A 14504-nucleotide genomic window follows, 5' to 3' on the forward strand; every position below is an offset into this window, starting at 1 on the left:
CAGACCACGGACAGAGAGATGGATGGATGACAGACCACGAACGGACAGATGAACGGATGACAAACCATGGACAGACAGATGACAGACCATGGACAGACAGATGACAGACCATGGACAGACAGATGACCAACCACGGACAGACAGGTGGACAGATGACAGACCATGGACAGACAGATGGACGGATGACAGACCACGGATGGACAGATGAACAGATGACAGACCATGGACAGACATATGGATGGATGACAGACCATGGACAGACAGATGACCAACCACGGACAGGCAGGTGGACGGATGACAGACCACGGACGGAAAGATGAACGGATGACAGACCATGGACAGACAGATGTACACATGGCAGACCATGGACACAGGGCGATTTGAATATCCAATATCTGATGATGATGGGGTAAAACAGTAGAGTACCAGTGTGCATGCAAGTTAAAAGGAATTTGAGACTCATATCAACAATCAAATGATTGTCTGCTGAGTTAAAAATATACAACATCAATGAGCTTTTAACATAGTCACGCATGCTGCAATTAATTTTCTGTCTTATTTCTCCTGACCCATAAATGCAGCACAAGATGCATTTAATTAGAAACTCCACACATTGTCGCAAATTATACCCTCTTGCAAATTGAAGAATGTGTCACGGTAAAACTTATTGTTAAATGATGTCCTCGCGTAAGCACTATATTTAGATTCTAGGTCAGCTTTAAGCTGCTAATTATTTATGCTAATTATAACATGATCAGAAACGAATATGTAGACATGCATGATTTTATACTATTTAACCTACAAATGTAGGCAACATACAGTCAATCACGCCTGAGTGTGATCGATGTGATTTAGTTTTACCTTTAACGTTACGCCCCTCCAATATTTCATTATGTCTAAATTTATCCCGTCCATGTCTCACTGTTGATGCACTTTTAAAAACCACGAATTTCTACTGATTGTATAATTCTGCTACTGACTGTGCCATTCCATACTTACATAGACATGCAGTATGTTCATTTCACATGTATATGTTCTGAGGCCTACATTGTTTTTGTTTACAAAAAATAGCCAACCCTAACTCTTTCGGAATCTTTCGGGGATTATCCATTTCTAGAAGACTGAAGAGTTCCAGAATACAGAAAATGGCGGACACAGAGGTGGAAAGGCTTACTCAAGCGATATGTTTAACACAAAAACTACGAACAAGCGTCACACGCGTGTTTTCCGATTTGTCAGATGGGTATCATATAAGCCAAGGAAATGAAAAAGCATCCCTTAATGATTTACAAAAGGCGTTATTGAATGTAAATGACAATTACAGGTAAAACATTCAGCCGTTAAATGTTCCTTTCAAATAGCTTCCTTGACTTAGGCCTATGTTACATCCGTATGGTTTTAAAGTAATACTTCAAATTATTTGTGTGCTCTATTTTGGCCTAAAGTGGACTTTAATGAAAAATTATTCACGAAATATGTATTTCATATCTTGGTTTATTTATAGCGGTTGTCTCCCCTTAACTTGAATTTCTTTTATCTCTTTCTCCGGACCTTTTATAAGATTTGACATAAAAGTATGTAAAGAGGTAGAACATAGTGTAGGAGAGGTTTGAGCTAGAGTCAGCTGATCTTTGAAGATATCTACAGAAGCACTGTCTACAATGGCCGCAGAGAGGGGTTTCCATCGGACAGTAGTACATGGAAAAGAGGGACTGTTTGAAGATGTAATTTATTGGAGATACATGTCTAGAATTTTGATTGATTTTTTGGTTGTACTGTCAATAGTCAAGAAGATGTCAGTTGTAGTAACAGTAATGAGACAGGACAATAAGGCATGATTTTAGACAACATTCTGCTTTGAATGGCCAATAGAGACTTTTTATCATTCCTGGCACACTGCATGTATTATGATAGTTATTCCATACAGGTCTAGCTGCCCATCGTTGAACCAATTCCATTTTGTTCATATTGTGATGTGTTTGGAGGTACCATGCAAGTACCATACTCAAATTTGACTAGTGCTGTGTAAGCTTTTGCCTTGATAGTGACAGTTTAAATTTTAAGGTTTTCTATTAAAAAAACCAAGGGCTTTGTTACCACTTTATGTCATGTTGTCACTGTGAAAGTTCCACTTGAGATTTGACTAAAGTGTCATCCACAGATACATGGCAGATGAAACTGATTCCCACATGTAAAGTGTATTTATATTTGATAAGATTTCTCTTGTGAGTGGCTGACGATGAGGTACATTTATAAGGGTGAAAAGCCATTAGCCAATCTGCTTCCTTTCAGAAAGCACCTTCAAGATCTAGTTGAAGTTTATCACAGAGCAAATTACTTGTGACCTCATAATAGATAATGGTATTGTTAGCGAATAGCCTAAGTTTGCTGTATTCAGGAATAATAATGAATAGCACATGTCCAAGGACCATGCACTGGGGGACACCTGATGTAACATGGGCTCCATTAGAAGAGACACCATCTATCACTACTAATTGGAATAGATCCAATTTAATTAAGGATGTTTGACTGAAAGCCATGAAATTTTAGCTTGTATAAAAGGCAACAATGTGGTACTTAATCGAACGCCATTGCAAAATTCATTATAATGAAGGGGGTAAAGTTTAGTATAGTTTATACATGAAAAGTTGATTTTTTGAGCACAATTTGTCCACTTGAAATATTTCAAATGTGGTTAGAATTTTGAGTGAAGGGTGACGGACTGATGGCATGCCCATTTTTATCCTGACTGTCCCCTAGGGGCTGATGGGTGGGGCCAAAATGGGTCAAATTGACTTAAACTTCAAAAATCTTCTTCTCAAAACCCAGATATGGTAGAATCAAATACTCTTCATGAATGGAAGGATCTGAAGGTGTTTTACCAAAATTGTGAATTTCATGGCCCCAGGGTCTCACATTTCCCTGTGGGAGGGGATAAAATTTATTATAGTTTGTAAAGAAAAACTTGGTTTTTGAGTATAATTTGTTTAATTTCGATTCAAAATATTTCAAACGCCCTGCGCGTACAGGCCATTTTGCCGTGGTTAGATAGAGTTATCGTATCCTCTCCAGAAGTGTGGATATCTCTGTCCAGTAGAGTAGAAATTAGTTATGTTTAGGGATGACAGTTCCGATTTTTTTTTTTTTTTTTCGTTGAACTTGAAAGTGAAATAGAAAAAATCTGTAGATGTAAAGATATCAAATAATTCATAATGTCAATAGAAAATTATGAGAAAATAAGCTTTCTATGTATAGAGGATATAAAAGATTAAGTTATAAATCAAGTTTTACATTGTTACCTATGTTGTTTGTATTGTACACTGTAACATGTTTAGGTTAAATTTGTTGACAGTTTGTAACCCTAGAGGTAACCTCCCAACACACAATCTTTGTCTCAAAGAAGATGTCGACATAAGCAAGGAAAAATTGATAGTATTTCTAGGGAACTGTAATAGACTGAAGAAATTAACTACTACACGTTTTTAATATGTATTGGGTTAAAACAAAGAATTTATAAAAAGCATACACAGGCCAGTTGCATTCTTTTACAGTGACTTGGAAAAACTTGTCCCTAACCTGAACAGCGTGAATATCACCGCCCCAAACAGTGCTCTGCCAGGTATTGATCCTGTGTATGATAAAACAGCAATTTATTCACAGATCACCCATGCTCACAAGTGGACAAATAAGGTAAAGTCATGAAGTGACATCATCTGCTTTAAAGTTTGTGTTAATAATTAAGGCTAACCAACTGTAAGTTAACAGAGAAATGAGTAATTCTAAGCAATGTTATTCATATGAAGAAAACCAATACTATGCATCATGCAACATCCATATGCAAGTCAGTAAATTATTGTGTTACATTCAGGGAAAATAATTTATATTTATAAAGATTACTTGGTGTGGCCTACATCAATCTACATTAGACACTGTACCTTTTCTTAACCTATAGTTCGCACAGTGATATTGTTTGATTTGTTATTTTCCTGTAATATACATGTATATTATTATTATTATCATTGTTGTTGTTGTTGGAGAATTTTATTCACTTATTGATACTATTGTAGGATATTTTAATCATATCTCAGTCATGTCTTTCAGGTTCATAAATTAGCAGACTATGCCAGTGCAATATTAAGCCCAAGTCAGCTTAAACGTACACACCAAGGAGGACAACCTTTGGCAATTAAACGACAGAGAAAGACACCACATGCCCATGCTATTCCTCCTCCGTAAGGCTTATCATTATCAACATGTTGAAACAAATGTTACATTTATAATGGGAAGGTACTTTATATGAAATCAGGAGTTATTATACTAGATAAAGAAAAGGAATATGCTGCAACATATAATTATATATATATAACATCTAATTTTGTTAAAGAAATATGGACATGATATTGTGATTTCATGTGTGCCTTGTATATACCATGTGATTGGATGGTGGCTTATCCTACTGAGATTGATCATTTCAGAGGTGTGGATCAGTGTATCAGTGCACTAGAGAGGATCTGGTCAGACATGACAATAACCCTGTCACGTCCAATGGGCAATTGTGCAGTGCTACAGGTAAATTAAGGAAAAGCTACAAGTTCATCTTATCCTTTATTGTTGTGATGGAAAATAAATGTTGAAGCCTAAATAAGTGGAAAGTATTGATTTAAAAGCATAATGTTATGATTCTTACAGTTGTGGAATTGCACAATATTTTTTCAAAATTTTCTAAATTTATAAGAGTACAACTAAGTATGTTACCTAATTAAGCCATTAATATATAGGTTGGACACTTGTAGAAATATCAGATACACACTGAATAGTTAGATACACTGATTTTTCAAGTGTTTTGTTTACAAAGAGTCACACATGATCAGCTTTGGTGTACAGATACTTATTATATATACGTTATATATGTTAACATTAAATGGACAGCTCCATTTGTCTCGTCAGTGAATTGTCTGAAATCTCATACCATCAGAAGGAATATTTCATTTTCATTACTTCTGTATTACCCTCAATTTTATCATTTGATAAACAAAAAATACACTCAAGTATATTTTCAGTGTTGTGTTTGACTTATGGCTGACCCAGCAGGTACAGATCCTGAAGCACATCACTCACCTCTCTGAGGTGTGAAACTATCTACAATAAGACAAATTAATGCAGGGTCCAGTGTTATTTCGAAAACTGTCGAATTAAAAATTATTTTTATAATCACAGATCAATTTTGTGTTCCTGTGATGGCTATTAAGTAATAAATACACAAGTTTCCATTTAATTTACAAGTCATTATATAAGCTAACTGTTTTTACCAAACTGCACAAAACGTGCGATACTATCACACCGATATGCACACAATATTGTGTGTTGTGTGTTACCACAATAAATACAGTTTAAATACAGGAGATGGTTATGTAAAAGAGAAAACTAAACTAATGACAGTTAAATGATAACTAAATAAAAAAAAACCTTGGAAAAGTGTAAGGTTTTAATAAAAAATGATCAGATCTATTTCAATGTCCACAGATAGCCCTATCCCGCACTTTGCGAGCTCTCATTGTACTGCGTGGCCTGCTCATTGAATCTGTCATTGTAAAGGCATACTCGGAGGATTTTCTCACTACAGATGGGAAGGTAAAACCATTACAACCACACTGTAAAATGTTACAATTAATAGTTATTGATTGCATTGTACAATATCATTATCATGAAAATAAGAAGATTTTATGTTGGGGTCAAAGATTTAAGATAAAAAAAAGTAGATCTTGATTTGTTACTTAATATCAAAATTATGATTTACATTCAAAGACATATGTTCTGAAATCTGAACCTGTCTTGGATACTAGAATATAAATACTCCATTTACTCCCATTTTTAGCTCACCTGGCCAGAAGGAATAGCCTGTAGGAATGATGGGATTTTTTCCTTATTTGGTGTGAATCATGTTTGGGTTAAGGGAATCAATTTTGTATAAACGGTGGATCTCTGCCTTTTGGGACGTGAGGGGCTGGGTCCAATAGGGGAAGTAGAACAAGTTCTATAAACTCCTACTCCTGTTGTATAATATTTCAACATAATCACAATGCAGTATGTGATAGCAATATTCTGTTTGACACAGAGATACCAATTCAGTGACTAATATCATCTATGTAAAGATGTAACTGAAACAATTGTAATAATAATTTTTTTGTCAACTTTATTGAAATCTTCAGAAAATGATATGAAAGAAACCCTGCTATGCTAAAATTTCTCTTAGATATTAGAATTTAGTATTTAAGGTTAATACTGTGTTTTATCTAGTAAAACAATTTGTTGTCAGTTTGGCTATCATTACAGTTGCTTGTAAAGAACATTGGTTAGTACACCATTATAAAATCACTACATTCCCTGTTATTATGTCCCCCAAACGAAGTGGGGGGACATATTGTGTTTGCTCCGTTTCTTCTAATTATTATTTTTATTATTCTTATTTCTTCCACTTTCTTCCGCCGACGCGGTTTGCGACACGTTTCTCAAAAACTATTGCATGGAATTTAACAAAATTTATCACACAAATTCATACATGCGAGGTGGAGTTAAGGCCACTTGAATTTTTCCAATCGGTCATCTGAGCGGTCAGCTGTGGTCTAAATTTGGCCAAATGTTAGATATTGTCTGTTTTTTTTGTGAAAATTGGTATATATGTATTAGGTGGCACTAGGAGCAAAATGGCATAGTCCATTTTTCATTGGGCCATCAATCGGTCATCTGAGCGGTCAGCTGTGGTCTAAATTTGGCCAAATTTTAGATATTGTCTGATTTTCATAAAAATTGGTATATATGTATTAGGTGGCACTAGGAGCAAAATGGCATAGTCCATTTTTCATTGGGCCATCAATCGGTCATCTGAGCGGTCAGCTGTGGTCTAAATTTGGCCAAATTTTAGATATTGTCTGATTTTCGTGAAAATTGGTATATATGTATGAAGTGGCACTAGGAGCAAAATGGCATAGTCCATTTTTCATTGGGCCATCGATCGGTCATCTGAGCGGTCAGCTGTGGTCTAAATTTGGCCAAATTTTAGATATTGTCTGATTTTCTTGAAAATTGGTATATATGTATTAGGTGGCACTAGGAGCAAAATGGCATAGTCCATTTTTCATTTGGCCATTGATCGGTCATCTGAGCAGTCAGCTGTTGTCAAAATTTGGCCAAATTTTAGATATTGTCTGACTTTCATAAAAATTGGTATATATGTATTAGGTGGCACTAGGAGCAAAATGGCATAGTCCATTTTTCATTCGGCCATCGATCAGTCATCTGAGCGGTCAGCTGTGGTCTAAATTTGGCCAAATTTTAGATATTATACGATTTTGGTGAAAACTGGTATATATGTATTAGGTGGCACTATAGGAACAAAATGGCGTAGTCCATTTTTCAGCTGTGGTCTAAATTTGGCCAAATTTTAGATATTGTCTGATTTTTTGTGAAAATTGGTATATATGTATTAGGTGGCACTAGGAGCAAAATGGTGTAGTCCATGTTTGGCATGACTGCAGAAGGGGTCGTTGGGGGGACATTTGTAATGGTCCCCATTACAATTAGTACTTGTTTTAGAAGGAGTTGTAGTATATCATTGGTAGATAATATGAATTGGTTTGATTTTTTAGGTAGATCTGTGGTCACGCTCCAGGTATCAGGTGTTCAACAAGGTAAGTCATTTACTCCAGTAGAGGTGTACATTTTACATAATGTTAGAATTTAGAACATCAGCACTCTGTGATTTTATAAAGATCAAGTTTTGAATACATTTGCATTTGGATTCTCCAGTTTTGTGACCACTATTTTGTCCTATGAAGGATTCATGTGACCACGACTTTGTGCTATGAAGGATAAATGTGACCATGACTTTGTCCTATAAAGGATACATGTGATCACTATTTTGTCCTATAAAGGATACATGTGACCACGACTTTGTCCTATAAAGGATACATGTGACCACGACTTTGTGCTATGAAGGATACATGTGACCACGACTTTGTCCTATAAAGGATACATGTGACCACTATTTTGTCCTATAAAGGATACATGTGACCACAACTTTGTGCTATGAAGGATACATGTGACCAAGACTTTGTCCTATAAAGGATACATGTGACCATGACTTTGTGCTATGAAGGACACATGTGACCACGACTTTGTCCTATAAAGGATACATGTGACCACGACTTTGTCCTATAAAGGATACATGTGACCACAACTTTGTCCTATGAAGGATACATGTGACCTCGACTTTGTCCTATAAAGGATACATGTGACCACAACTTTGTCCTATAAAGGATACATGTTAAACAGTGTCCACATTACTTTATTAAAATTTGGTTAAAAAACACTGTAAAGGCAAATTTCTTTGTTTTTTGGTTTATTGTTGTTTTTTTTTTCAGTTTTGAATGACTAGCTGACAGTGTACCTTACACTGACAATTCTTAGTTCACTAGCCAACTGGCCTAAGTCTGATATTACTTATCAACTAATACCATGATCTCATCACTAAATGTTCCATTTCCTTGTGTGATATGAAATTGGATACCCATTACTTTTTGATTTTGTTGTAACGTTGTTCTCATTTGAGAATATCACATTTCTGAGTTGAATTGATCATATCAGTGTGGGCATTGTTGAATCAGAAATACGGATATGTTAGTATTTAGACAGGTTCATATAACAAACATTCTTATTTAGAAAATACAGTCTATACCAAATTATCTCAGACTTCATGTAGTTTTAACTGCTTACCTATAGTCAGAGTTAATATTAAGTCATGAAATCAATCCCTATTATAGTTTGGTTAAAGGATTATAAACACAATCATCTCCACCTCTATTCCATCCTCTTTCTACTATCTACTCTCACTGGATTACCAACACAATCAACTCCACCTCTATTCCATCCTCTTTCCACTATCTACTCTCACTGGATTACCAACACAATCAACTCCACCTCTATTCCATCCTCTTTCCACTATCTACTCTCACTGGATTACCAACACAATCAACTCCACCTCTATTCCATCCTCTTTCTACTATCTACTCTCTCTGGATTACCAACACAATCAATTCCACCTCTATTCCATCCTCTTTCTACTATCTACTCTCACTGGATTACCAACACAATCAACTCCACCTCTATTCCATCCTCTTTCCACTATCTACTCTCAGCTGCTTTTCCCATTCTACTCACTATCTTGGAAGGCTGTGTAAGTGGATGTTGAGCCAGTTAAGTAAATTAATAGGTAAACATTAGGTCTGTCTGATAACCTGACAATGTGAATGTATGTAATCAATGATGTTATTCTGATTGATTGCAAAGTATAATTATCAACATGACAATTGTATTAACAGGTGACAGATATGGTTACTGCTGCCACCCTGCACTTCTGTCATCCCCAGATGCCGGACCTTAGTCTTCGATCTTTCTTGGTAAGAGACCAGGCCCCACTTGTATAAAACATCTCAACTTGAGATTTCCTCAAGTCGAGATTTTCCTCAGCTGATATCTCCTCAAAAACGGCTTGTATAAAATTTTCTCAAGGAACAGGAGGAAGGCATCAGCTAGGATGTCCAGAAATTCCTTGAGGAATTTTCATACAAGATATTTTCAAGGAGATATTAGCTGAGGAAAATCTGGGCTTGAGGAAATCTCAAGTTGAGATGTTTTATACAAGTGGGGCCAGAATTCCTAACTTCTTTCTATAGCTGTTTCTGTATCTGAAATATTAGAATTATACATATATATTTAGGAGATCAGAAATATGTTATAGATTTGATAAATTAAATATTTATGTTATAATTGTTTCTGATCATTTTAAGAAAAAAAACTTCAACATGATTCATGAATGAATGAAAGCTTCCTTATCATATACGTATGAAAATGTAGACATAGTACTTTGATAAAATGTATTGACTAAGTAATCGATGGTTACCTCCCTTCCATCGGTAACCAAGCTACTGTATGTGTGAAATAATTCTTGCATATAAGTTGATTTTTTAATACAACTTAATGTTACCTCCAATATAAAGAAATAAAAACACCAGAACATAATCTTATATCTCCCTTTGTACAGTTACAAGGTGTTAACTGTTCAATATTAATGGAGTCAGGTGGGCAGGTATTAGTCAACTAACAGTAACACAGAGTACTTCGATACATGTTAAAAGACTCAGTCAATTTACTTTTAGGTTAATTATGAACAGAAGTACAGAATTTGTTAGGAAACAGATTGAAACTTTAAGGATTGAGAAAATAACAAGAATTTAGAAGTTTTATGAAAGTTAGGTGACTATTCATAATTGACAACATGATATCAACCTTCTTTGCATGTAATAAGTAGATATGTGATTGACTTTTTTATTTGCTTTACAGCTCTGGTTTAACAGTTATAAGACTCTATTCTCTGCACCTTGTCAAAAATGTGGAAAACACCTTCAGGGGGCCTTTCCTCCAGTGTGGAGGGAACTTCGCACAGCCACACCCCAGCATGATGGTTGTCGGCAGACATAGCAGGACTCATGAATTCAGCAATGCAAGACAATATCAAACTTGTGTTTTTAACGGGAGAATGGAATCAGTCACTAGTGTGAAATACTAAGGTTCAGTTGACATTGTTGAAAATACATGCAGAATAACAAAATCAATGTAATCAATGTTTATAAGAGTGACTACAACAAGCGCATTTTACAGCTAAAGGCTATGGCTGTTTTCCACTGGGCAACAACTAAGATGTGTTTTGATGTACATCTGATGTGAAGGTGTTGTAGAAATACCATGAAAGTGTTTTGCTGTACATCTGATGTGAAGGTGTTGTAGAGGTACCATGAAAGTGTTTTGCTGTACATCTGATGTGAAGGTGTTGTAGAAGTACTAAGGAAGTGTTTTGCTGTACATCTGATGTGAAGGTGTTGTAGAAGTACTAAGGAAGTGTTTTGCTGTACATCTGATGTGAAGGTGTTGTAGAAGTACTAAGGAAGTGTTTTGTTGTACATCTGATGTGAAGGTGTTGTAGAAGTACTAAGGAAGTGTTTTGCTGTACATCGATGTGAAGGTGTTGTAGAAGTACTAAGGAAGTGTTTTGCTGTACATCTGATGTGAAGGTGTTGTAGAAGTACTAAGAAAGTGTTTTGCTGTACATCTGATGTGAAGGTGTTGTAGAAGTACTAAGGAAGTGTTTTGTTGTACATCTGATGTGAAGGTGTTGTAGAAGTACTAAGGAAGTGTTTTGCTGTACATCGATGTGAAGGTGTTGTAGAAGTACTAAGGAAGTGTTTTGCTGTACATCTGATGTGAAGGTGTTGTAGAAGTACTAAGGAAGTGTTTTGCTGTACATCTGATGTGAAGGTGTTGTAGAAGTACTAAGGAAGTGTTTTGCTGTACATCTGATGTGAAGGTGTTGTAGAAGTACTAAGGAAGTGTTTTGTTGTACATCTGATGTGAAGGTGTTGTAGAAGTACTAAGGAAGTGTTTTGTTGTACATCTGATGTGAAGGTGTTGTAGAAGTACTAAGGAAGTGTTTTGTTGTACATCTGATGTGAAAGTGTTGTAGAAGTACTAAGGAAGTGTTTTACTGTACATCTGATGTGAAGGTGTTGTAGAAGTACTAAGGAAGTGTTTTGCTGTACATCTGATGTGAAGGTGTTGTAGAGGTACCATGAAAGTGTTTTGCTGTACATCTGATGTGAAGGTGTTGTAGAAGTACTAAGGAAGTGTTTTGCTGTACATCTGATGTGAAGGTGTTGTAGAAGTACTAAGGAAGTGTTTTGTTGTACATCTGATGTGAAGGTGTTGTAGAAGTACTAAGGAAGTGTTTTGTTGTACATCTGATGTGAAGGTGTTGTAGAAGTACTAAGGAAGTGTTTTGCTGTACATCTGATGTGAAGGTGTTGTAGAAATACTAAGGAAGTGTTTTGCTGTACATCTGATGTGAAGGTGTTGTAGAAGTACTAAGGAAGTGTTTTGCTGTACATCTGATGTGAAGGTGTTGTAGAAGTACCATGAACCATCTCATTCCTATTTATATGTTGTTATCTCTTTTCCTGGCAATGGTGACATTACACTGTTGTTAGAAAATAAAAATCTCCTCTCGGCCTTAGGATGTGGCATGAATTCTAGTAAAGGTCTATCCCACATGGGTGCACTCAGTGGCTTTTGCTAGTATGATCACAAAAAGGAAAAAGCCTTTGACCCAGCTTCTGTCTTTGATACTGTAGGTAGAATATCCCATATACTTATGTGATTAACTGTCTGGGATTTTATTGTGGTTAATTTAGAAATGACATATAGATAACTGTAGGATACAGTTTGTAGATGTATCAGATACAGACTGAGAAGTTCGATGTTCACTCGTAATTTAAAGTGTTTTGTTTACAAAGTGCTACATGTGACCAGCCTTAATGTAACAAAAAGTATATACTCAGGTAAATCTTATATTTTGTGTTTGTTACATGAGCAACCAAGCCGGTACGAATCTGGACATGTCTAGTATATACCTGTGTAAATTTTGTTGCCCGAGGCACCACTACTCGGCACATTCTGAGGTGTGAAACTCTATATGATAAGACTAACTAAAGCAGGTCCAGTGTTATTTCAAAAACTGTCAAATTGAAAATTACTTTTTTAATCACCGATCAATTTTGATATTCCTGTGATCACTGTTTAGTCATAACTTCACAAATTTTCTGTTTAATTTCCAATCCATAATATAAGTCAACAATGTTTACCAAACCACACAAAATGTGTGATCCTGTTGCACAGTTGTACACTCGATACTGTAGAGTGCATGTGTACACACAATGTGTGCACAAAGGTTTAAGGGTGTTGTGTGTTACCACAATTGTAATAGAAGGATTCTCTTTGCCCTGGAAAAGTTTAAAGATAGGCTTCTTTGTGAATAGACTGAATGTCACATCTGTTTACTCTGAAGTGTGAATGTCACATCTGTTTACTCTGAAGAGTGAATGTCACATGTGTTTACTCTGAAGTGTGAACGTCACATCTATTTACTCTGAAGTGTGAATGTCACATCTGTTTACTCTGAAGTGTGAACGTCACATGTGTTTACTCTGAAGTGTGAATGTCACATGTGTTTACTCTGAAGTTTGAATGTCACATGTGTTTACTCTGAAGTTTGAATGTCACATCTGTTTACTCTGAAGTGTGAATGTCACATGTGTTTACTCTGAAGTGTGAATGTCACATCTGTTTACTCTGAAGTGTGAATGTCACATGTGTTTACTCTGAAGTGTGAATGTCACATGTGTTTACTCAGAAGTGTGAATGTCACATGTGTTTACTCTGAAGTGTGAATGTCACATCTGTTTACTCAGAAGTGTGAATGTCTCATCTGTTTACTCTGAAGTGTGAATGTCACATCTGTTTACTCTGAAGTGTGAATGTCATATGTGTTTACTCAGAAGTGTGAATGTCACATCTGTTTACTCTGAAGTGTGAATGTCACATGTGCTTACTCTGAATTGTGAATGTCACATGTGTTTACTCTGAAGTGTGAATGTCACATGTGTTTACTCTGAAGTGTGAATGTCACATTTGTTTACTCTGAAGTGTGAATGTCACATGTGTTTACTCTGAAGTGTGAATGTCACATGTGTTTACTCTGAAGTGTGAATGTCACATGTGTTTACTCTGAAGTGTGAATGTCACATCTGTTTACTCAGAAGTGTGAACGTCACATGTGTTTACTCTGAAGTGTAAATGTCACATCTGTTTACTCAGAAGTGTGAATGTCACATGTGTTTACTCTGAAGTGTGAATGTCACATCTGTTTACTCAGAAGTGTGAATGTCACATTTGTTCACTGTGATGTTGGAATGAGCTGAAAGAAAATAGTATATTTTCTAATAAGTGACTGTAGCTGTATGTGTGTAAGAAAGTGTTTTGAATCATACAGGTGTAAAAGTGAGTGTTTGTAGACTATAAATGAATGCAATGAAAACTAAATAAAGAAAAGATAAACAACAAAATATGTGTTGTTTTGTTCTGGCAGCAGCAGTGTATCTGTAGATAATATTCAAGAACATGAAGATCATCATCTGCAAATGAAAAGAAGCAAATTTTATTGTCAAAATCGCTGGTGTGATGTGTAAAGTGGTCACTGCCACCCATGGCATATTGTATTGTTATACAATTGAAAGAAGGACATTAGGGAAGAAAACAGGACTACATCTTTAATCCTCTGATACTTCTGACCTCTTTTATGTGAAAATTATACTAATCCAAATACATGTTATAGGTTTCCAAATTATATGAACTACATGGAATACTTGTATATATAGAGTTCTTGCTTCATTAAATACTGAAATCATAGAGGAAGTTCTGAATGATCGTATGAAGACAAAATGGACATTCACCCCAGAAATGGAAAATAAGTTGAAGTTCCCAACTAAAAAATATCGTAAAAGAAAAAAAAGGTTTGATAATGGCCACTACAAAAATAAACAAAGTTTGTGAAAATAAAT

General features: G+C 35.6%; 1 protein-coding gene across 1 annotated transcript; it reads left to right on the plus strand.

Annotated features, from left to right (window-relative positions):
- Nucleotides 1-1145: 1145 nt before the first annotated feature.
- LOC132563387 (mediator of RNA polymerase II transcription subunit 27-A-like) lies at nt 1146-14009 on the plus strand. Its single transcript, XM_060228150.1, has 8 exons — nt 1146-1324; nt 3552-3690; nt 4102-4232; nt 4476-4569; nt 5524-5631; nt 7647-7688; nt 9378-9455; nt 10399-14009. The coding sequence occupies exons 1-8, from the start codon at nt 1146-1148 to the stop codon at nt 10534-10536; spliced, it is 909 nt and encodes a 302-aa protein (XP_060084133.1). The 3' UTR covers nt 10537-14009.
- The last annotated feature ends 495 nt before the right edge of the window (nt 14010-14504 follow it).

This window comes from Ylistrum balloti, unplaced genomic scaffold (genome assembly GCF_031769215.1).
Source record: "Ylistrum balloti isolate Yb309-2 unplaced genomic scaffold, AGI_CSIRO_Ybal_v1 Utg371706, whole genome shotgun sequence".
Lineage (NCBI taxonomy): Eukaryota > Metazoa > Mollusca > Bivalvia > Pectinida > Pectinidae > Ylistrum > Ylistrum balloti.